This window comes from Barbus barbus (assembly GCF_936440315.1).
Source record: "Barbus barbus genome assembly, chromosome: 39".
Classification (NCBI taxonomy): domain Eukaryota; kingdom Metazoa; phylum Chordata; class Actinopteri; order Cypriniformes; family Cyprinidae; genus Barbus; species Barbus barbus.
In genome coordinates this window covers 4,912,538-4,938,686 of record NC_136717.1, presented here as the reverse complement: position 1 = coordinate 4,938,686, position 26,149 = coordinate 4,912,538, and the positions used below count along the sequence as shown (strand labels likewise).

Genomic DNA, 26,149 nt, shown 5'->3' with positions numbered 1-26,149 from the left:
GGATGCTAATTTGCATATGTTGAGCAATTTGGATAATTAGCATAATTAGCATTATTAGCTTAATCGTCCATTTTGGCCACATATTTTGCACTGTATGGCCAATTTCTACAATATGTGAGTGGTTTTAGAGGTTTTAGAGGATGCTGATTTCATTTCTGGCACTTTCAGACTTCAAAATGGTAATTCTATAACAAATTTGGATAAATTTTGACATTTTTTATTCATTTCGGACAAAATTTTAGGTTATTTTCATGGTAAACACAATATTCTCACATTTCAGAATCACAAGAACTCTTGCTCTTTGATGTGCATGTTGATAACCTCAATTTGTTTACATTTCTTGAGGTCCGGTCATGTTTTTATGCAAATAAGCTGTAGCAGTGAGCTGTTGTATAGTTATAGTCTAGTTTTAAAGTCAAAATTCACCTTGCAAATATTTTTATATTCTTATATCGCCTTAATATTCGTACAAAAGTCAGTCAAGGGATTTAATGTTGACATTTTAATGTTGGCATTACTTATGTTTTCACATTAAGATAAAAGGTGGACAGTTATAATGACAGTATTGTTCAGTACATTGTGAATTTCTATTCAGATCCATTTTGTGGGTGAATCTGGTGTTCTAAAATTAGTTACCATAATTTAACATTTTTGTATTCTTCTTTTTTTTAAATTCTGACTTCTTGCTATTTTATCAGGAAAGGATTAAAAAAAGTCGATATTCAGTGTTATTGCTGTTTTCTCAAGTTGTTGTGGAGTATTAATTTAACCATTCGGATCTAGGGTTAAGTATTTTCAAAACAAAGAGAGACAGTTTGATCAGGTCGAAATGTCGGGAAAGAAGTGTCTGTTTGCTCCATGCAGTGGCAAAGATAGCGACTTTAAAATATCTGGGTCCAAAGGAATTGCTACTCTGCTAATTAAGAGCGAGGAGCTCGGAGACACAGCCATACATGAGACTTTATCAAACATTATTGCTACTGACGGTGCTTCATCAGCTTCTGTGCTATGTCACAAATCTTGCTACAGCTCATATACTTCTCGTTCTAGAAATGTGAGCAAACGCAACACAGACTCATTTCAGAGTGAGCCCGGAAAGCGAATCATTCGTTCTCAACTCTCTGCCTTTGAGTATTCAAAACAGTGCTTGTTCTGTGGTCTTATTTGTGAAGAAAAAGACTCTAAAAATCCTAGAAGGTGGAATCCAGTTAAAAAATGTCAAACTTTAGATAGGTCAGGCCTTCCATCCTTCAAAGATGTGATTTTGTCTAAATGTGATGAACGGCAGGATGATTGGGCAGAAGTTGTGAAGCTACGGGTGAATGGCATCATGGACCTACCTGCAGCTGATGCTCAATATCACTCCAAGTGTTACAATGCTTTCAGGAAGGTACCTATTGACTCAAGTGCAACTGCTAGTAAACCAATTGACAGCTGCCTAGCTTCGGTCATAGACCACATGAGTGCAAACAAGTCAGTGACTTTGACTGTCTCCGAATTACATGATGTTTTTGTAGCTAATTCTGGGAATTTGTGCCAGAGGCAAATGCTAGCCAACCTATGTGATTATTATGGTGATGCCGTTATTGTACTGAGAGTTGAAGGATGCCAGACGATTGTTGGCTTTAGGCAGTACATAGGTAAATCACTCAAATTAGTAGGACAAACTGGCCTCTCCAATGACGACGATGATGATGTCAACAAGGTTGTCAGAAAAGTGCGGGCAGAGGTTCAGAATATTCCATTGCCTCGTGAATACGACCTTGGCAGCTTTACGCATGAAAGGGTAATTCAAGATACAAGTCCAACTCTCCTAAGACTTGTCTCCAGTCTTGTATCCAGGGAAGAAACGGTGACCAAACCAGCACTCACACTTGCTCAATGCATCCAGCAGCACATCAGTAAAAGCTGGAATCAGACAACTTTGGGGCTAGCTGTAAAACTTCATCATAAGTATGGTAGTTCAGAACTGGTTCGGAACCTAAATGAGCATGGCCTTGTAACATATGATGAGGTCCTCCGGTTCCAGAAGTCAGCTGCCAAATATGCCTCAGATGATGCAGATAAGTACCTGCGGGTATTAGGACTGGAGAGGTGCATTGGCCCTATTCACAGTTGGGGTGATAATTTTGATCTTGTAGTCTTCACACCCAATGGTTGCCGCACAACACATGCCATGGCCACGCAGTTTGTGCAGAATCCTGCAGGGATCCTGTTCCCTGGAGTGGCGACTCCAGACGGTGGGATTACATCGCTAAAAGTACCCCGTCTGACAAAGCTCCAAGCTGAGAAATTCTGTCCGGTAGCTAACAGCAGTCTTGCCATTGAACATTATACAGGCCCTAAGAAGCTGACTCCACCTGCTCTGAAAGAAGTGCCAAGAACAGCTACTGTCCAAGAGAGCATCCAAGAGAGGGTTTCTAGAGCACAGAGGAGGGATGCTGCTTGGCTCTGTCAGCTCCATTTTACTCCTCTTCCCCTGGACTGGTCGGCCTTCTGCCATTCTGGCATGGCTCTAGCGACTTGCGGGGCCTGTCTTGTATGGCATGTATATATTGAATATTTACATGTTTGGCGTGGTGCGGAGGTGAAGCCCTCTTGGTTAGCCTTGCGTCTGGGGGGCTGACCCGGCTTGGCCAGATTCAGTTTTATCTCTTGCACCTAGCGAAGTTTTAATTGGGTCCCCGTTGGATCTTGCGACTTGCGGACCAACCTGGGCAGCCCTTCTGCCATTCGGCCGTTGCCCTAGCGACTTGCAGGGCCTGTCTTATATGGCATGTATATAGTGTATATTTGTACATAGTTCGTTGATCACACATGGTGATGGGCTTAGGTGATGTCATCTCATTGGGTGTCTTAAAGAGCTACCCCATTAATATGTATCGTACAGTTGCAGGATCCAAGTTATGTCAAATACCCGCATTGCTTTTTCATCCAGAAATGCATAACATTCAGCCTAACAAAGATTCATTGTTTATCCAAAAAGCAATTTTGAATCTTCAAAAGTGTCAGGAGGGGATTCAGCCTCTCTACACCCTGAAAACAATGCATCAACATTCACAAGAGCACTCATGATTCTGAAATGTTAGATTATTTTGTTTACCATAAAAATAACCTAAAATTATGACTGAAAGTAATCAAAATTTGCCCAAATAAATCAAAATATGTACTAAAATTAGCTCTTTGAAATCTGAAAATGCCAGAAATGAAATCAGCATCCTCTAAAACCTCTAAAACCACTCACATATTGTAGACATGGGCCATTCAGTGCAAAATATGTGGTCAAAATGGATGATTAAGCTAATAATGCTAATTATGCAAATTGCTCAACATATGCAAATTAGCATCCGGTAGTTTCTGTATGCTGGGGACCCATACTTCACATTTCTGAAATAAAACTTTGGTGTACTCAACATTTCCGGGTTCACCTACTTGGCTACTAGACTATAAATTCTATAGTCTAGTAGCCTATAGATGGCGCCGCTGTGTTCGGTCGCCGTCCGGGTCGCTCCACCGAGATTTTGCTTCAACTTTCTTTTTTACCTATTTTTACTTTCTCTTTTTACACATCTCACGTCGGCACTGATCACCTACAACATAGAAACACTTTTGGACATTGGAAACCGCTACACCAACCTGTTTCAGGACACTTTATCCACGAATCCTGCGTGGCCTCTGGAGATTCTTCGGAACGCGGAGATAAACAACACCCCCCCGAGGCGACGGATCAAGAAACACCGCGGGAAGCGCGCTGGAATTCGAGTCAGACTCAGGAAAAGGGCTCACAGTCCTCCTCTCCCAAGCATTCTCCTCGCTAATGTCCAATCCTTGGAGAATAAGATGGACGATCTTAGAGCCAGGATTAGTTTCCAACGGGACATTAGAGACTGTAACATCCTTTGTTTGTCAGAAACGTGGCTTTCGTCCTCGGTCCCGGACACTGCTGTAATGCCGAGTGATAACTTCTCTGTCTTCCGGACGGACAGAACAGCAGAGGCCGGTAAAACCAGGGGTGGAGGAGTATGTTTTATGATCAACAAGAAATGGTGTGATCCCAGGAATATCTCCATTCTGTCACGTTCCTGCTCGCCTCATCTGGAACATCTTTCCATTATTTGCCGCCCATTTTATCTGCCCCGGGAGTTTTCATCGATCATTGTTACTGCTGTGTACATTCCACCACAGGCGGACACTGGCTTGGCTTTGTCTAAGCTTCACGATGTGCACAGCGGCTACATTAACAAACATCCTGATGCTGCCTTTATCATCGCGGGGGACTTTAACAAAGCCAACCTCAAGCAGGTCATGCCGAACTTTTATCAACATGTATCCTGTCCAACTAGAGGACCAAACACACTGGATCATTGCTACACTCAATTCAAGGATGCCTACAAAGCCCGCTCACTACCGGCTTTTGGCAAATCGGACCATGCCGCCATTTTTCTAACACCGAGATACAAACAAAGGCTCGTTCAGGAACCTCCGGTGCAGAGAGTAGTGACGCGCTGGTCCTCCCACTCAGAGACTATGCTGCAGGCGGCGCTTGATGACGTCGACTGGGACATGTTCCGGGCGAGTTCTTCTGACGTCAGCGAGTTCACGGATGTAGCATTAAGCTTCGTAAACACGCTAACCGAGCAAGCTACAGAAACAATAACAATAAGGACATTCTCCAATCAGAAACCGTGGGTGGACAGAACAATCCGTGCCGCGGTTAACACACGCACCGCCGCTTACAACGAGGCTCTTCTGTCTGGGAATACGAGCGAGTACAAAGCATCGTGCTATGCTCTCCGTCGTGCAGTAAGAGCCGCCAAACACAGATACAGAGAGAGAATTGAGTCTCATTTCCAGCTCAATGACTCTCGACGGATGTGGCAGGGACTGAGGACCATCTGTGACTTCGGAAACAAATCCTCCGCGGAGGTGAGAGCAGATCCGTTGCTGGCCGACGAGTTAAACATCTTCTACGGCCGTTTCGATGGCAACGGCGGCAGCGCGTTTCTGCCGACCAGCGCGTTTCTGCCGACCAACGCGTCAGGAAGCAACAGGCAGAGCAGCGATGATCCTGTAATCACTGTGTCGGAGGATGAGGTTCGGAGGGCACTAAAGAAAGTGAATGTCAGGAAAGCAGCCGGACCTGATGGGATAACCGGCCGTGTTCTGAGGTCCTGCGCCGATCAGCTCGCTGGTTTGTTCACTTCTATCTTTAATGAGTCCCTTGCTATCTCCGTGGTTCCCACCTCATTCAAAAAATCCATCATTATCCCTGTGCCAAAGAACAATAAACCCTCTTGCCTGAATGACTATCGCCCAGTTGCCCTCACATCTATAGTCATGAAGGTTTTTGAGAGACTTGTAAAGAGCCACATTTGCTCCTCCATCCCTGATACTCTGGACCCTCTTCAGTTTGCTTATCGCCCAAACAGATCCACGGACGATGCCATCTCTCACGTCCTCCACTCTTCCCTCACACACTTGGATAGCAACAATGGAAATTATGTAAGGCTGCTATTCATTGACTATAGCTCAGCTTTCAACACTATAGTCCCCATCAAGCTGGCATCTAAACTCACAGACCTCGGCCTAAACTCCTCACTCTGTGACTGGATTAAAGACTTCCTCACCGGCAGACCTCAAGTGGTGAAAGTTGGCCAGTTCACCTCAAACTCCATCACTCTGAACATAGGAGCCCCACAGGGCTGTGTCCTGAGTCCCCTGCTCTACTCTCTCTACACGCATGACTGCGTGTCCTCTCACAGCTCCACATCCATTGTTAAATTCGCTGATGATACTGTGGTTCTGGGCCTCATCTCCAACAACGATGAGACCGCATACTTGGATGAGGTAGAGAGACTCACATCATGGTGCCAGGACAACTGTCTCTCTCTGAATGTGAGCAAAACTAAAGAACTGATCATGGACTTTAGGAAGAGACAGCAGCAGCCCTACACACCTCTTATGATCAGTGGGACCCCTGTGGAGAGGGTGAGCAGCTTCAAGTACCTCGGTGTAAACATCTCCGAGAACCTGACTTGGACTACACACATCCAAACACAGGTTAAGAAAGCCAGGCAAAGACTGTACCATCTGCGACAGCTGAGGAAATTCAGGGTCTCACCAGCAATCCTGAAAACTCTCTATTCAGGGACCATAGAAAGTGTATTGACTCAGTGCATCTCAGTGTGGTATGGAAACAGCTCCAATCAGGACTGCAAAGCTCTACAGAGAGTTGTGCGCTTAGCTGAGCGCATCTCAGGGTCTGCTCTCCCCTCTCTGCAGGACATCTACCTCAAACGCTGCAAAAATAGAGCTGTTAAAATCTTCAAGGACTCTAATCACCCTGGTAACCATCTATTCACTTTGCTTCCATCTGGTAAGCGCTTCCGTAGCCTGATGGCAAAAACTGAGAGACTTAGGAGGAGCTTCTTCCCCCAGGCCATCAGGCTCCTAAACTCTAACTCTGTGTCATAACATCACTTGACTCCATGTAAATATCACCATATCAATAAGCTATTCATAATTTTTCTCTACCTCATATTGCTGCTATTTTTACCCTGTACAACTTTTTGCACATTATTTTTGCACATTCCTCTTAGTACTATTTAAGTCAACAATACTGACCTGCACATTTAGATTTATATTTTTTATCTTATCTTATTTTATCTTATCTTTTGTTTTATGTTTGTACTTCTTCTTAATATTTGTATTCTTTATAATTGCACTGTCCTTGGAGCGGACCTGACCTACATTTCACTGCTGGTTATACTCTGTATAATTGTGTATGTGACAAATAAAACTCTTGAATCTTGAATCTTGAATCTTGAATCTTGAAATTGGAAGAGTGGATCTTATTTCAGCAAATAACTTCACACTGTTAAATCTACCCCAGCCTGTGTTACAACTCACCCCAGTAGTGGGGAAAGGTTCTAACAACGGAACTCTTTGTATTTGACATTAACTCACACAATCTGTGATTATGCAGTACACGTCCAAATGAGTTTTACTTTTAGTAGACAAATGTGGCTACCATACATCAAAGTTTGAGAGATCTAGCACTAACAACCACTGAGTTACTGATGCTCAAACAAAAAGTGTTACTTTCATCCCCAGTCTCCCAGCTGTATAGCGATGATGGCCACAAGACCCGGTTCCACTGCCACCCTATGGTGCAAGAAAATAATGCACCACGGGCACATGTATTTAACTCTCCACGAGTAGTTTTTGGTTGTAAGCAAAAAAAATTGTAATGTTTATAAATAAATATTTATTTATGAATATATGTATTTTATATACATATAATTATAAACACCTAATATTTTATGTATGTGTATATATATATTGGAATTACAAAGTAGGAGGTCATATATGAAACCGATGTTAATACCAAAAAAATGGTTCAGAAACTGGTTCAGAAAACCAAAAATGTTATGTTTTTATTTATTATTGTTATTATTATTTAATTTTAAATCATCAGAATGTTAGAGTATTTGTTAACTTTTTTTGGGTAATGGTATAAAAAAAAATGTATTCTGTATTCTCAATACGCTTAGGCTCTACGTTATATAATTCACAGGCCTACTTTATTACCCTACACAAAAACGACAGCCACAAACACAGAAAATAGAATCACAAAGGTGAGCTGACAAAACCACTGGTTACTTAAGCACTATGGACAGCACCAGAGATTTGTACACAGCACATATTTGTGGCTTCACAGTTATGAGGCATGGTCAAGGTTGCAAATATATGTTTAACATATTTGATGTTTTGTGAGTACAAGTCAGAGAGAAGAGAGAAGAAAGCTTCCAATGGGCACATGAACTGAACGTGAAGAAACATTGATAAGCATTGACAGACACACACTTGACCATCAGCAATAACAGCAGTATTACAATATGTGATGCAAAAGATATAACTGTATTTACATCTAGAAGTTACATATCTCAATGACATTTGTATTGCACAAATTAATGTCCACCAAAAATATTTCTGTCTAAAAAATGCTCGATGGATAGTCATACGCACAAAGGGAATAGAAAAGGAAGTCTCTTCTGGCCATTGTTCACATCTGAGTGCAACTAACTGTACAACTTCAGATCAAGAAAGATGTTTGCATTATTGTGCAACTTCTGTCATCTCTTCTGCCTTAGGCATTATTGTGTCTGAAACAGACAAATGGGTAAGTACATTTATTAAAAGAAAACAAGGACTGAGGTCTTCAAAGAATGTTTGTTTTGTAATGAAACATGGGATTTTTGTGACATGGAATGTGTGACATTCTGACAAAATGTACTATCAATCTGTAAAAACTAGGATATTATATTAATGATTAACTGAATGTCTGGTTAAAACGGCATATTTATGATTTTTTTTTTCCTCGTTTGTTTGGGGGAGGGGGAAGTGCAGGTGTGTAAGCTTTATGAATGTAGAGACACAACGTTGTGAGTTTTGGGGGGCACTTATTTTGTAATTCCATATCAGACAGTCCTGAAACGACGCAGCTGACACTGTGGGAAGGTGTCCTCTCAGTCTGAGGTGGAACTGGTCTGTGCAATCTAGAATTTTTCTTTTTATTGCTTTTTGAATGTAGACACAAAACAACACGTATTTGAAAGTTGTGGGGGCTCTTATTTTGTAATTTCACATCAGACAGTCCTGAAACGATGCAGCTGACACTGTTGGAAGGTGTACTCTCAATCTGAGGTGGAACTGGTCTGTGCAATCTAGAATTTTTCTTTTTATTGCTTTTTGAATGTAGACACAAAACAACACGTATTTGAAAGTTGTGGGGGCTCTTATTTTGTAATTTCACATCAGACAGTCCTGAAACGATGCAGCTGACACTGTGGGAAGGTGTCCTCTCAGTCTGAGGTGGAACTGGTCTGTGCAATCTAGAAATGTTCTTTTTATTGCTTTTTGAAAGTAGATACAAAACAACACGTATTTGAAAGTTGTGGGGGCTCTTATTTTGTAATTCCACATCAGACCGTCTTGAAACGACGCATCTGACACTGTTGGAAGGTGTACTCTCAATCTGAGGTGGAACTGGTCTGTGCAATCTAGAACCTTTCTTTTTATAGCTTTTTGAAAGTAGAGATGCAGCAGCGTATGTATGAGATTTGGGAGGCTCTTATTTTGTAATTCTACATCAGACAGTCTTGAAACGACGCATCTGACACTGGGAAGGTGTACTCTCAATCTGAGGTGGAACTGGTCTGTGCAATCTAGAACTTTTCTTTTTATAGCTTTTTGAAAGTAGAGACGCAGAAACCGTATAGGGCTTTTATTTTGGTATTCAACATCATCAGACAGTTACGGACTGTGTGTTGGGAAAAAAAATTGCGTTCGCCAGAAGAGCGCTTGCATTCACATCAGTTCTCTGACGGTTTTACCGTAATAAGCAGTTTATGCACGACCGTAGAAATAACGTGGCGGCTAGATTGACCGAGTTTTTTGACTTGGCGGCTGGCCTGACTGCAGTTGATTTTAAACTCTGCTTTTTGACACCTCCCAATGGTTGTCTTGGCCAATTAGATACTGTTCTGGCTCGGGGTGTTGCTTTGTTTCTCCACCCAATCAATAAATCAACATGTCGTGGTCAGTCACATTGTCCAAATTTTAAACGCTCTTGTAGAATATAATTTTGGACATGATTTCTATAACAAGACTATGATACATTTGACAAAGAATTGATTGGAAGAAACTTTTAAAGCATGATTTTTCTAACTCATACATACTAAATACGAATATGACCCTTGTTCAATAGTTATTAAAAAGACATACCACCATATGTGATTAAAACATGATAGTTAATTGTGTGGGTTACACACATAATATGGAGTTATGCATATAAATTATTAGTTTCATTAAAATTAAAGTCTTTTAAAATTATTTTAGGTGCATATGGAAGCGAAAGTCTCTGTGTAGTTCTACGGCGAACAAGAGACATGTTCTGTGGAGACCAGAGAGAGGTTACAAGGTCTCCTAAGAAATTTCAGTCTAAGTCTTTGTCTTGTGGGGGTAGCCAATCCAAGCAAGTCTGTAGCTCGTGATTTCTATCACAGATTTACATGTGACGCGGTGCATCTCTTTGACCATTAATCTGGATTACTTGCCCCAAATTTGATGATCTCCTTCCTGTCTTGGACTTATTGATAAGTGTTCTTTTGTCTTAATGTTGCAAGCTGTTTTGTGAACGAGGCTTGCTGGTTAGGCATTCTTCAGACAGGCTGGCGCTAGGATCTGGACAGATTTATGACGTTTGATTGATGCCTCTGTGGAATTTCGGCTCCTCAGGTTCCGATGTTCTGATCGAATCTTGAATTTGTCCGATTCGGTCTCCGATATCCTACATGTCCATTCAACACGAAATTAGATCAGTTAACCTCAAAACTGTTTATAAACTGACTAGACAAATACTGATAGATGACTTCATATTAAAATTACTAATAGTGTAGCCATTCATCAAAAAAGCTGAAAAGAGATTTTGTGTTATTTATGGTCAAGAGAAAATCATCTTGCCCCATCTTACTCTACTCTAAATGACTGGACTTACAGTATTTCTCTGTTTCTGTCAGAGTCAAACTGTGAAATTCAGCTGCTATATTTGATGCAGCTGTTGATTTCGTGATCTGGTTTGAGACTCAAACACTCATCTCATCATTTCTTCAAGTTCTTGTGAAGTGCAGGAAGAAATGCACTTCCCAGCTTTATAACAGCGGTTGGTGGGTGTTTCTTTTCAACAGTCCAAAAGAAGTTCAATAAAGTGCATCCATCCTTAATAAAAAGTGCCTCACGCAGTTCCAGGGGGGCGTGAATAAAGGCCTCCTGTACTGAATCGATGTGTTTTTGTAAGAAAAATATCCATATTTAAAATGTTAATAACAGTTTTCTCTAGCTTGCGCTAACTGTCGTAGCACAGGAGACAGCAAAACAGTACAAAACGTGGATTTGTACAGAAAAATGTCGGTGGATTTCAATATAAGCTAAGAAAAGACTGGTTTTCCTTAGCTAAGGTAAGGCTCTGTTTACACTAGTGCGTTTTTGTTTTAAAACCGCATTTTAAATTGAAAACAATCCTCATTTACACTGGTGTTTTCACTGCATTTCAGAAATGATCTCCGTCTACACTAAACAACTGAAAACGCATGTCACATGAACATTCAGGCTGCATACGTCATCAAGGATGTTTTCATTTAAGAGAAGTAACTGTAATAAAACTGACTGTTATTCCTTGGGGTGTAAAAATACTGTTAATTAATTTTTTTACTTTGCTATTTAATGGATACTTTCCTTAAATGAGCATCCGAAATGAGACATAACAAATGAGCATGATGTTATTGTATACATGGTCATCAAGGATATGCAGAGCGAATGTGGGCAGCCACGCCATCATTTTCAAATGTCTCAGTTTTGGTCCGTTTACACTGAATACAAAATACAAATTGATACACTTTTTAACCTCTAATGCTCGTTTCGTCTAGCTCTGCGATGCGCATGTGTGCTCTGTGTACTCCGGTTCAAGACCGTTAGGGTAGGTCGAAATACAGTGGTAGGGAATACAAATGAGATATTACACCATATTAGGAACAACAGTCTGTTTTATGAAGTATGACGTCTTGTCGCAATTTTGCGCTTAGAGGGTTAAAATGCATAACTTTGCCACATTCACACGGGGTGTCGAAAATGCTGCAGACCCTGTTTTAGTTTGAAAACTCCAGGGTTGCGTAACAGGTTGCATAAAACAGACTGTTGTTCCTAATATGGTGTAATATCTCATTTGTATTCCCTACCACTGTATTTCGACCTACCCTAACGGTCTTGAACCGGAGTACACCGAGCACACATGCGCATCGCAGAGCTAGACAAAACGAGCATTTGAGGTTAAAAAGTGTATCAATTTGTATTTTCTCTAGAAAATGACTGATCATTTCGCTAGATACGATTCCTCAGCTGGGATCGTTTAAAGCCCTTTGAAGCTGCATTTTTAACCTTCAATCCTTTGAGCACCATTGAAGTCCACTATATGGAGAAGGGTCCTGGAATGTTAAATCAATATATCGTTTTCTGTGAGCAAGTAAACAAGATGATTTTCACATTAGTTTGAAGCAAAAACTCTAGACTACAAGATCCAGTTCTCAAAAGTCTTGTGAACAAATGCTCTGTTTTTTATGGCCTTATTTCAGTGACTTCAAAATCTTAGTTTTTCACTAACCACGCACAAACGTTTTCTCAAAAACACAATCATGTACATACATGCTGCTAACATATTGTAGCCCAGTTTGTGCTGTTTACTGTGTTATTAGACTTTAGCCATTTATATGTTTATAAGCAACTGAAAAAAGCACAAATGTCAGGGCATGTCAAAACTTATCCAGGCCCCCAAAACACATTGGGGGACATACATTGGATTTAGTTTTATCTTATGGTATTTCTTTGAGCTATGTGAATGTTTGTGATGCAACTTTTTCTGATCACAATCCAGTTATTATTGGGGTTTCTCTCCCATATCACTCTGTTAGATCTTGCCCACCATCACGTGTTTGTCGTATGTTGAACTCTAGTGTTATTAGTGAATTTTCTAGGGCATTTTTGAAAAATCATAATATTTCTACCACTGAAAATCCTCCATTATATCTAGATCCTGAACCTGTACTGAGTTCTTTTAACTCTGGTTGTTCAACTATTTTAGACTCTATTGCACCTTGGAAGGTGAAACGTGTAAAAAGTAAGGTAGAGCCCTGGTTTAATGATGCTACACAATCTTTTAGACAAACTTGCAGAAGAGCAGAGCGTAGCTGGCAGAAGGACAGGCTCCAGGTGTCTTTTGAAATTTTGAGGGACTCTTTGCATTCCTACCAAAAAGCAGTTAAGGTAGCGAAGGCAAAGTACTTCTCTGCTATTATTGAAAATAACTGTCATAGACCCAGAGTATTGTTTAATACTATCAATTCTGTTATTAATCCATCAAATAGCATTGGACCTGAGATTTCAATGGAGGATTGTGAGAATTTTTTTGTCAAAGATCAAAAATATTAGATCTCAAATACCTCCTGTAGCTGGTGATCCCTCTGCTCCTTCTAGTTGTCCTGCTGTGTTTCATCAGTCTGAACTTCTTCAACTTTCTACCTTGGCTAAAATGGTTGATCAACTGAAGCCATCGGATTCCCCTCTTGATGTTGTTCCGTCAAGACTGATCAAACAAACTTTTGATGTAGTTGGGTGTAGCATTTTATCAATTATAAATAGCTGCCTTGCATCAGGGATTGTTCCCGCATCTTTCAAGCATGCTGTAGTACAACCTTTAATTAAAAATACTAAATTGAATCCAACGGATTATGCAAATTACAGGCCTTTTCTGTCTAAGGTGTTGGAGAAAGCTGTCCTTATTCAACTGCAACTTCTTATTTTTTGAATAAGAACTCTTTATTTGAAGTTTTCCAGTCAGGGTTTAGGGAGCATCATAGTACAGAGTCTGCACTTTTGAAAGTTCTCAATTACCCCTTTTCCACCAAGGCAGTTCTAGTGCTGGTTCGAAGCCAGAGCCTAGTTTCAAACCGGTTCTTTGTCTTTCAACACCCAAAGCACCAGCTCCTAACCAGTAAAAGCGGTTTGTAAGTAGCACCAAAACATTGCTGGGCTAGAAGGAAGAACCGCTTGCGTCAGGGGCTGGGGGAAGGGTTACCATGATCAACAAGACGACAGAAAGTTTTGACTGACATATTTGAAATCGCAGCTAAACACGAACACGTTGGATTCGCCGTGTTTGGATGCCGATGTAGGTTCGCAAAGCCATGAACATCAATAGCAACGCATTTGTTGATAGTTTGTTTAGGCTTGTTTGGGATGGATCGTTCGATGCGAGGCATCGGGGTGCTACGGGAGCAACTGAAAAGCTGACGGCTCTTTATGCTTTTGGATCGTCTCGCTGTGCTTTAGTGTGTTGTGTGCCGATCGATCTGTCTGCGTGGCGCTGATGCACCTCGAACAAGTCTGTTGTGCCGTGCTAGTGAATCGAAACATGAAACGTATTCAGTGATGTAAGTCCTGGCTCTGTATTGGCTCTCTAACCTGTGGAAAAGCAACTGATTCTTAAAGGGCTCACCAGTTGAACCAACTAAGAACTGGCAGTAGCACAGGCTCTGAACTAGGAACCTGGTTCCTGCTGGTGGGAAGGGGGTAAATGATATTCTGCTAGCAGTTGACTCTGGTGATACTGCAATTTTGGTGTTAATTGACCTCAGTGCAGCTTCTGACACCATAGAGCATGAAATTCTTATTGCTCGACTTGAACGGGTGGCAGGGATTCGTGGTACTCTTTTGAACTGGATTAAGTCCTATCTAACCAATAGGAGCTTTTCAGTTACCCTGGGGAAATTTTCATCATCATTGGCCACTCTCTTAGATGTCATTTTACATGTCTTACATGTCTCTTACATGTGGGATCCCACAAGGATCCATTTTTGGACCTATTTTGTTTTCATTGTATATTCTGCCAATTGGATCTATTTTTAGTAAACAGCGTATCGTTTAATTGTTACGCTGATGATACGCAGATTTATGTACCTGTAAAGAAGGAAGGAAACTTTTTAGAATCTCTTCTTGCATGCTTAAAGGATTTGAAAACATGGTTGGCTGTGAATTTTTTGCACCTAAATGAAAGTAAAACTGAAACTATTGTTTTTGCACCCTCTAGTGCATCTGGGACTATTAATATTGATTTATTTGCCTTGAAATTTGACAAACAGATCAATAGTGTTGTTCGATCTGGCTTTTTTCAACTAAGAACACTGGCAAAGATTAAGCCGTTTTTGTCCTTTTTTTGATTTTGAAAGAGTGATGCATGCTTTTGTGTCTTCTCGACTGGACTACTGTAATTTCCTGTATGTAGGGATTACTCAGTCCACCCTGTCACGACTACAGATTGTCCAGAATGCTGCTGCAAGGTTGTTAACAGGTTCTTGGAAATGGGACCATATCACTACCATTTTGACATCTTTACATTGGTTGCAGGTTCGTAATAGAAAAAAATGTTTTTAAATCATTAAACGGCCTTGCTCCATGTTATATTTCGGATTTGTTGCAACCGTACTCTCCATCAAGATCCCTTAGGTCATCTGACCAGAAACTCTTGATTGTTCCTAGGTCGAGACGCAAACTTTGGGGGGACCGTGCTTTTGCAGTATTGGCCCCTAGGCTTTGGAACAGTTTGCCTTTATACATAAGAACTGCCTCCACCTTGGTGTCATTTAAGTCCCTTTTAAAGACTCATTTTTTCTCCCAGGCTTTTTTGCAAAATGTTGTTTAATGACATGTTGTTGAAAACTAACCTTTTTTGTTTGTTTTTGCAATGTTGAATGGTCTGATGCTCTGTGTTGTGTATATACTGTTTGCTTATGTTTTTAGAATCTGTGCAGCACATTGGTCAACTTGTTGTTTTTAATCATGCTCTAGAAATAAATTGCCTTGCCTTCTAAAATTCATACACTTCATGGTTGAGTGCATAAATACATAGGGCCCTATCAAACAGCTGGTGCAATGTGGCACCAGGTGCGACACAGGTGTTTTTTTTTTTTGCCAGTTTCAGCCCGACGCAGTTATTTTCACATCCTGCGCCATGTTGTTTAAATAGCAAATGCATTTGCGCCCATGGGCGTGCTGGTCTGAAAAAGAGGTGTGTTCAGGTGCATTGTTGGCGCATTGCTATTTTGAGGCAACTGAAATAGACTGCACCATTGACCAATTAAAGGTGCGGTCACACTGCACTTTTAGTTCCATTGACTTCCATTCATACACATGCAAATGCGTCAAATTCAAGCTCATTTGTATTCAAGCTTGGTGAACTCTGGCCTGCGATTTTACATCACGTGATACTGTGTGACCAACAACGGCAGATCAATACGTCACAGCATGACCTCATATCTGAATTAAAAGAACAAATCTAAAACTGCAGCACTGCAGGAAAGTGGAGTAGATTGTATGTTTTGTGTTGAATTTAAGTTTTTGAAAAGACGCTGCACAGCGTGACGTCATATCATGACCGTTACAGCATGCAACACGATTTTGCATGCTCAAAGTCTAGGGTGACCGCGCCTTTAAAGCTGGATAATGGCTAGTGATTGAATGTATCAGAATTAGCCTACCTATTTGCTCAGGCATGAGCAGCTCCATTTCCTCTCTGGAGACGGATGAGACTCTGATTGGTTTATTGCTCGTTATGCCCAAAACACACCCATTACTAACGGCGCGCCAACCGTTTTTCCTGTTGTGAAACACATGGCTTTAGACCATGTGCTTAGATCGTTAAAATAAGGCCCATAGTGTATAGTGCGTCATTTCGGACGCAGCTAAGGTCTCAGCTTTAAAATGTTGTAATTTATTAGGAAATTCAAACAATAAATACTGTTTTGTGGCTCTTTAATGTGTTGTGACCGATCACTGTAGCGCCTTAACCCTGGAATACACTACACGACTTTTAAAATCTGAACAGATGTTTAAAACATAGGGCATCATACACTTACAGACTTTGTAAATAGTGACAAAGTAAATCTGGCCATCATACACTACGCGACTGAGGATCATACACTACCAGACTTTCAAGTCGTTCCGATCACAACAAACTCATGCAGAAACACACGCCTTATTGCTAGGAGACGCGTGACAGATTAAACAAACATGGATGTGCAGGAGATGAGAGCTGTAAATTTTGTAGCGATTCTGTGTGCTGACTCAAAAGAGAATATAAAGATTATAATATATAGACTAATTATTAATTGTACATACAATTGTCAATTTGTATATTATTATTCCTTATTTATTTGTTCTATTTAAAAAGTCTTTGATGCTGGCGTTATCTGTTAACTTCATGAAATGCAGCGCTGACGCTCTCCAGACGTAGAGAAACTCCACCTTTGTTCATAGTCACTCCTCTAACCCTTATTTTCCACCATAATTTGCAAATAAATTATTTAAAAATCAGACAATGTGATTTCCTGGATTCTTTCCCCCCCATTCTGTCTCTCATAGTTGAGGTATACCTATGATGAAAATTACAGGCCTCTCTCATCTTTTTAAGTGGGAGAACTTGCACAATTGGTGGCTGACTAAATACTTTTTTGCCCAACTGTACCTCGACTCTAGGAGTCAAACAACTAAAAATCAAGTGAAGAATCTTGGGGTGATTCTGGAGACAGACCTTAGTTTCAGTAGTCCTGTCAAAGCAGTAATTAAATCAGCATACTATCATCTCAAAAACATTGCAAGAATTAGATGTTTTGTTTCCAGTCGAGACTTGGAGAAACTTGTTCATGCCTTTACCACCAGCAGGGTGGATTACTGTAATGGTCTCCTCACCGGCCTTCCCAAAAAGACCATTAGACAGCTGCAGCTCATCCAGAATGCTGCTGCCAGGATTCTGACTAGAACCAGAAAATCTGAGCATATCACACCAGTCCTCAGGTCCTTACACTGGCTTCCAGTTACATTTAGGATTGATTTTAAAGTACTTTTACTCGTTTATAAGTCACTCAATGGCCTAGGACCTAAATATATTGCTGATATGCTCACTGAATATAAACCGAACAGACCACTCAGATCATTAGGATCGAGTCAGTTAGAAATACCAAGGGTTCACACAAAACAAGGGGAGTCTGCTTTTAGCTATTATGCCGCCCACAGTTGCAACCAGCTTCCAGAAGAGATCAGATGTGCTAAAACATTAGCCACATTTAAATCCAGACTCAAAACTCATCTGTTTAACTGTGCATTTGTTGAATGAGCACTGTGCTACGTCCGAACTGACTACACATGTAATAATTTTTTTAATTCATTTTAAATCAATTCTTAAGTAATTTTAAACGTTTTAAAATTTCTGGCTTTATTGTTGTGATTATTTTTTTAAATTAATATTTTACTTCCTTTTATGTAAAGCACTTTGAATTACCATTGTGTATGAAATGTGCTATATAAATAAACTTGCCTAGCCTATCTCATTATTTACACTTCAGTTTGAACCAGTTTTTCAACATGGTAGTAATGATATGTCTACATTCAAAAGGGTGCTTTGCAGAAATTTATTACCATTTCATTCGGGACCTGAATTTGTCAGTCCTCATTTATAATTTTAATTGTACAGGAAAGTGTGCAATAACACTTTTTTATCATATGTTCATGTTTACAATTGTGTATTACAGTCACAACTCAATGTCTATACAAAAAAAAAAAGTGGAATACTTACACTGGTCTCTGTGTGACGTAGCGTCATCTCTTTTTTTTTTTTTTTTTAGATCTGCTGTTTTTTGCCAGATCTGCTTTGCTGTAGCAGTTGCATCTCCATTGCCACTTGGCTTGGGCTTCAGTAATCAGCTGTACTGTGTACGCAATTAAGTTTCTTGATTAGTTTCTTCACCTCTGAAACTGAAATGTAAATGTATTTATAAATGTTTCAAATCACAAAGTTCAATTATAAGTGCATAAAGAATGTTACAGGATTCATGATTTAAGCATAGAAATATAAAAGGTTGGAAAAAAAATCAATGCTTTTAGATTTGAAGCAAAAACCGCCAGTAGGTGGGTGGCAAGTCACTGTCTTAATGAGTGACTCGTTGAAACATTCATTCAAAAAGCACTGGCTGTATTTGGCTGTATAGTGGCATTAAATCATTGTTTAAAACAATTAATTTTTCAGTAAAGAAACACGACTGTGTTGTTCTGAAATGGACAGCTGCTCTGCTGTGGCTTTGTTTGTAAATTAACAGTTCATTTGCAAAAACAGATCACTCTGTTTTTTTTTATTTATGAACATGATTTATGAAAATTAATAAAAAAGTGTACGTATTCCAGGCTTTACTAGATCAATCAACACGTGAACTGATCATCTTTTCTTCTTTACTTAAAGCACAAACATGAATGAACACAAGAACGTATTTTATTTCAACCGCGGAAAGATGTCTATACACAGTTTTGCAATTTTAAGCCCACCAACGTTAATCAACTCTTCTGTCTGATTTGTTTGTCAGACAAAATGTAAGATTCGGCGTTATAATTGGTCAGATCGCCTGTCAGTCAACTTCGAGAGCAGTGAATGGGAGAGTACCACAAATATTTTTTTGCATTATTCCCATTTGCTCTAATAACAAAAGAAAAACTCCCCGATAGTGTTTTCGCAACTTAAAAAAATAAAAAATAAAAAAAATGAGAGACTGATAATGGAAGAGAGGACAATATCAAATTTACCTTCCCTCCCATAAGCAGAGGTGGGTAGAGTACCCAAAAACTGTACTCAAGTAAAAGTAAAAGTACTTGTAGAAATATTTACTCAAGTAAAAGTAAAAGTAATAGTCTGAATAGTTACTTGAGTAAGAGTAAAAAGTATCGGATATAAAAAATACTCAAGTAGTTATTTACTAGTTACTTTGGATCATATAGGTACTGAATATAGTCTATTTTTATTTAGATATATAGATATTTAGATATAATTTATACACACACACACACACTGCTGTTCAAAAGATTTTTAATGTTTTTTATGTAATTTATTTCAGTGATGCAAATCAGAATTTTTATCAGCCTTTATGCCAGTCTTCAGTGTCACATAATCCTTCAGAAATCATTCCAATATGTTGATTATCAATGCTGTTCTTTTTAGCTTTCTATTCATAAAAGAATCCTGAACAAAATGTCACAGGTTCCAAAAAATATTAAGCAGCAAAACTGTTCCCTGTTGAAAAAAACAGCATACACTGGTTAGGTACAGTCGTGGTCGGAATTATTGGTAAATATGCATTATAAACCTGCATTATTAATCCTTTTGATCTTTTATTTGAAAAAAAATAAATAAAAATCTCACCTTTCATTGAACTGAAACAATTGAAAATGGGGGAAAATTTAATTATGAAATGTTTTTCTCAAATACATGTTGGACACAATTATTGGTACCCCTAGACAATCTTATGAGTAAAATATCTCAAGTATATTCCCATTCATATTCACAATTTTGAGCACTCCAGGCTGATTATGAACATGAAATTATCCAGCCATGGCTTCCTGTTTCACAGAAATATAAATAGGAGGGAAAACAAAGGCCAAATTTCTCCATGGAGAAAAACCAAAGAATATATTTCTGATGTGCAGCAAAAGAGCAGCAAAAGATAATTGAGCTTCACAGATTAGTGAAGTAGCTTTAAGAAAAGAGCTAGAGCAGTGTAAATTCCCATTTCCACCATCAGGGCAATAATTATGAATTTCCAATCAACATAAAATTTTACGAAACGGCCTGCTGGAGGACATGTGTCTATATCGTCCTAATGCACGGTGAGAAGGAGAGTTTGAGTGGCCAAAGACTCTTCAAATATCACAGCTGGAGAATTGTAGAGAAAAGTTGAGTTTCGGGGTCAAAAAAAAAAAAAAAAAGGTCAAACAGCCCCTACATCACCACATGTTGTTCGGCAGGGTTTCAAGAAAAATTCTCCTCACTCGTCCAAAAACAATCTCCAGCATATTCAGTTGTCAGACACGACTGGAACTTCAAATGGGACTGGCTTCTATGGTCGGATGAAACAAAAAAATTAGCTTTTTAGCAGCAAACACTCAAGATGGGTTTGGTGCACACAGGGATAAAAAAGTACCCCATGTGTACAATGAAATATACTGCTGTATTTTTGATGTTGTGGGCCTATATTTCTGCTGGAGGTCCTGGACATGTTTAGATACATGGCATCATGGATTCTATCAAATACCAACAGATAAACAAATCAACAAGTGACTGACTCTGTTAGAAATCTTATAATGGGCCATATTTGGATCTTCCAACCGTACAATAATCCAAACACAAACCTCAAAAACAACACAAAAATGGGTCACTGAGCACAAAACCAAGCTTCTGCTATGGCCATTCCAGTCCTCTGACCTGAACCCTGTAGAAAATGAGTGAGGTGAACTGAAGAGAAGAAGCACTATCATGGAGCTGGGAATCTGAAGGATCTGGAAAGATTCTGGATGAAGGAATGGTCTCTGATCTCTTGTCAGGTGTTCTCTAACCTCATCAGGCATTATAGGAGACAATTTAGAGCTGTTAAACTGGCAACTGGAGGTTTCAAAAATTATTGATTAAAAGGGTGCCGTTAATTGTGGCCAATGTGTATTAGAGAAAAATATTTATTTCATAATGATGTTTCCTCCCATTTTAAATTCTTATTATCCAATGAAAGGTTAGATTTTTGTGATTTTTTTTAAATAAAAGATCTAAATGATTAACAATGCAGATAAATTTTTACAGCCTTCTTTGATCATATTTACCAAGGATGCCAATAATTCTGACCACGACTGTATGTTTTGAAGCATGGGATGCTGGTTTAAACTGGTCTTTCGCTGGTTTATGCTGGTCTTTAGCTGGTTTAATCTGGTCATGTGCTGGTCCGACCAGCTAAGGACCAGCATAAACCAGCTCAAACCAGCATCCCAGCTTCAAAACAACCAGCATATGCTGTTTTTTTTTTCAACAACACTGGTAATAAATCAATATATTAGAATGATTTCTGAAGGATCATATGACTCTGAGTAATAGCTGATCAAAATTCTGATTTGCATCACTGAATTAAATTATATTTTAAAGTATAAAAGTCTTCATATCCCTTAATTTTTTTTCATGTTTTATGTTGCAGCCTTATGTTAAACTGATTTGAATTACTTTTTTCCCACATTAATCTACACTCCATACCTCATAATGACAAAGCAAAAACAGAATTGTCACAACTTTGTAAATTAATTAAAAATAAAAAAACTGAAATAAGTACATTGTATAAGTCTTCATACCCTTAACTCAGTACTTAGCTGAAGCACCTTTACAGCCTCAAGTCTTTTGGGGTATGATACGACATGCTTTGCACATTAGAATTTGGCAATTATCTACCATTATTCTCATCTCTTCACGTCTCCAGCTCTTTCAGGTTGGATGGGGGCAGATGCACATTTTCAGGTTTCTCCAGAAATATTCAAGCCCAGGCTGTGGCTGGGCCACTTAAGGACATTCACAGAGTTGTCTATAAGACATTCTTGCTGTGTGATTAGGGGTCATTGTCCTGTTGGAAGGTGAATCTTCTGCCCAGTCTGAGGTTCTGAATGCTCTGGACTGGGTTTTCATTAATGTCAATATTTTGGTGCATTGAGCTTTTCTTCTAATGTGATGAGTCCCTCAGTCCCTGCCACTGAAAAACAGCCCCATAGCATGAGGCTGCTACCAGCACACTTTACTTCTGCAGGTGATGAGCAGAGCTGGTTTCCTTCAAACAAGATGCTTGGAATTGAGGTTCATCAGACCAGAGAATTTTGTTTCTCAGAGTCTGAGGGTCCTTTAGGTGTTTTTTTTTTTTTTGCAAGTTCCAAGTGTGTTTTCATGTGTCTTCACTGGGAGAGGATTGCATCTGGCCACACCAGCATAAAGCACAGACTGGTGGAGTGTTGCAGTGATGTTTGTCCTTCTGTAGGTTTCTCCTATCTCTACATATGATCATGGAGTTCAACTAGAGTGACCATCAGGTTCTTCATCACCACTCTAACCAAAGCCCTTCTCCATCAGTTGCTCAGTTTGGTCAGGAGGCCAGCTCTAGCAAGAGTCCTGGTTGTTCCAAACTTCTTCCATTAAGGGTAACAGAGACAACATGCTTCTGTGAAACTTCAATGCAGCATATTTTTTTTCTGAACTCTTCCCCAGATATGTGGTTTGATGCAATTCTGTCTCTGAGCTATACAGGCAGTTTGTTTAACCTCAGGGCTTGGTTTTTGCTCTGATATGTTTTTGCTCTGGTCGCGCGCCGCTGCGCAGAGCTAAGGCGGTTTTAATGGGTGTTCATTTCATACTCTGTGACAGCTTATTTAATGTATAAATTATACATTGTTTTTAATGTATAAGGTACATGTATAACAAACTGGTAATGTCACGGTGGTATCGTGTACTGTAATCGAATGTAGCCTGTGGAACACTAGACAGCACACGTGGTGTTCATCTAATAAAGATCTTCATAGCTAGCAAACAATAGCCTTTGCAGGTTTGCTTTCAATTGACTGTAGATCCAAAGCCACATCTTCAACGCTCTTGATGTTACAACTCTGAGTGAAAACCACTTCAGATGACTCAGTGCGTGCGGCAGGGAACTGAACGAATCATTCAAACTGATTTGTGAACCAATTCACTGGTTTACCAAATGGTTTGATCAAGCCTTTGAACAGAATTGACTCAAAAGAATGAATCACTCACCAATGGGCATCGCTCATTGACCAGAGAAAAGTAGATGGCACGTTTGAAATAAATTGAAGCATTTTTAACTTTTATTGCATTAAGGTATTGTAACGAGAGGAGCATCACCCACAGTAACGAAGTACCGTTTTTTTCACTAAAACGTACTTTAGTAAGAGTAAAAGTACCTATTTTTAAATATACTCAAAGTATTAGTTACCCAAAAAATGTACTCAAGTAAATGTAACGAAGTAAATGTAACTCGTTACTACCTACCTCTGCGCATGTGTTAACTATTTTTTTTGTAATTTGATGAAAAGTTGATATAATGCAAAGTATAGTGTTATAAATGTACATACTGTGGCGGGAGGAGCAAACGACAGACACAGTGGGCGTGGCGTCAAGCCTCGGAGAGGTTTTTATTAAACAAAATATTAAAATAAAGTGTCCAAAGGGGGAAAAGGGTCCAAAATAAACAGGGATCTGGTGTCCTCGTTGTGCTAGTGAAGGAGGGCAGTGTTCAGAAGGGAAGGGTCCAGGGAAGGGGCGGAGTCCGGTGGCCGCACGCGCTCCCCTCCTGGTCCGGGGCGCGACGGCTTCCGCTCGCGGCTTCGTCCTCAGCTGGCCGCGGCACTTCTGGGGGACTCTACGGCCCGGCATCCTGGCCCGTCAGCCGTATCACGAGTGCGGCGTCATCTGGACTGCGGGTCCGGCGGCTCGCAGGTCCGGCGGCTCGCGTCTCTGGCGGCGGCAGGAAATCCCTCAACGCTCCCTTCCTGGACCCACGAGGACACCAGCGTGCATGCACGGGGGAAGAGACCGGTCTCTCGAGGAGAGGCGGGCTTGGCATTTAAACGGCGGCGGTGATGAGGCTCCATTCACATCAGGTGCGCCTCATCACATGCCGCCAGCCCTGGCTGTTTCAGTGCCCCTCCTCTCTCACACACCCACTCCCGTCGGGAGCCTGGTGAAGGGCGGCGAATACGGGACGGGGTGGTGATGATAGAAAGGGGGGAGGCAGCCGACTCGTCACAATACATTTAAAAAAAAATAACTACACAGCAAGTACCCTAGCAACCATATAGAAACAGCCTAGCAACAACCACAAGCACCTTAGCAACTGCATAGCAACCACTCAGAACATGTTATCAACATTGTAACCACCCAAGTACCCTGGCCACTACATAGCAACAGCCTAGCAACCACCCCAAGTGCCATAGCAATGGCATATCACCCTGAGTACATTGGAAACTGTATAGCCTTTTTTTGACTGACTGTGACTTTGTGTGTTTTCTAGTGTGGATCATGGAGGACAATCCAGGATTACAGCAGGCCTAAAGAAATGTACGTCTACACACACACACACACACACACACACACACATACACAGCTGTAGTGATTGTTGTTGTTATTAATGTCTCTGTTCTTGTGTTTAGATGCCTGTTTTCTCACACTGGATCCAAACACAGCAAACATTAAGCTTGTTCTCTCTGAGGAGAACAGAAAGGTGACAAACGTGTTTGAGTCTCAGTCGTATCCTGATCATCCAGACAGATTTGATGGTGTGAATCAGGTGTTGTGTAGAGAGAGTGTGTGTGGACGCTGTTACTGGGAGATTGAGTGGAGTGGAGAGTATGTGTATATATCAGTGTCATATAAGACCATCAACAGGAAGGGAGAGGGTAAAGAGTGTGTGTTTGGAAATAATGATCAGTCCTGGAGTTTGTACTGCTCTCCTTCCAGTTACTCCTTCTATCACAATGGCACAGAATCATTCAGACACAATAACATAGTGAATTATCTCCCTGTAGAGTCCATCAGCAGTAGAATAGGAGTGTATGTGGATCTCAGTGCAGGAACTCTGTCCTTCTACAACGTCTCTGAAACAATGAGCCTCATCCACACAGTCCAGACCACATTCACTCAGCCGCTCTATCCTGGGTTTAATGTTTATTGTGAATCATCAGTAAAACTGTGTTGATGAATCTGAATAGACTGATGAGAGATTCTACCCATAATGCTTTGAGCTGCATGATAAATCAGTAACAGTGAGATGAGTCTCTTCATGACATTATTACTGCAACTCAACTTCTGTCACTGAAATAACAGAATAAATGTGTCAGAAATCCTCATATAGAGAGTAAGATCAGTGTTTGTGTGTGTGTGTGTGTGTATTCATGTTTTTATTGTTGTCTCATCAATCATTTATATTATCATCAAAATTACCTTTCAATTGAAAAGTTTATTTTACAAACATGACTGATGAAGAACAAGTAATTAATTTCTCTGTTGTTTTTGTACAGAAATAATAAAACACAATGACAAATCAACTTGAGATCAGATTTTAATTGATGTTTGTATCATGAATATAATCAATTCCTCACAAGACTGAAATGAGCTTATGACATTATAAAATATGACATTAATTACAGCATTTAAAGGGGTCATAGGATGCTACATGCACTTTTACAAGTTGTTTGAACTGAAATGTGTGTTGGCAGTGTGTGTACACAACCACCCTATAATGATAAAATCCACTAAAATCTTTACCTCTTTCTCAAATTGAGCCGATCTCAGATGCCTGTCTGTGTGACATCACACTGACAGGCCCCTCCCACGATTGTTTGATTGACAGTAGCGTTTCAGCACAGACTGGACTTTGTCTTACCTCAGACCCGCCCTGAGTGAGCTGTCATCAGTCCGTCATTGTTTCACCGCCGGAGCAGATGTAAACAAGAGTGACTCTGTTTTGTTGTTGGATGTAACAATGAATACAGCAGTCGTCATTTGCTCCCGACATCCGAGCCGCTGAAGATGCAGTGCATTAACGTTACTTGCGCTTTGAAGAGAATGTGCCGATCCCCGATCTGCCTAAATGCATTTACGTTCGTGTGAATCATTCATGATCCAGCCTCA

The 26,149-nt window shown here is 40.1% G+C and overlaps 1 protein-coding gene across 4 annotated transcripts in view; it reads left to right on the top strand.

The window, feature by feature from the left end:
- Positions 1–25,561, top strand: part of LOC306858851 (NACHT, LRR and PYD domains-containing protein 12-like) — a 46,782-nt gene extending 21,221 nt beyond the window's left edge. For all 4 annotated transcript variants that reach the window (XM_079399617.1, XM_079399615.1, XM_079399618.1 and 1 more), the window contains 2 exons: positions 24,531–24,577; positions 24,670–25,561. In XM_079399617.1, coding sequence (XP_079255743.1) covers positions 24,531–24,577; positions 24,670–25,214 — 592 coding nt within the window. In that variant the 3' untranslated portion in view covers positions 25,215–25,561. The remainder of the gene's footprint in view (positions 1–24,530; positions 24,578–24,669) is intronic.
- The last annotated feature ends 588 nt before the right edge of the window (positions 25,562–26,149 follow it).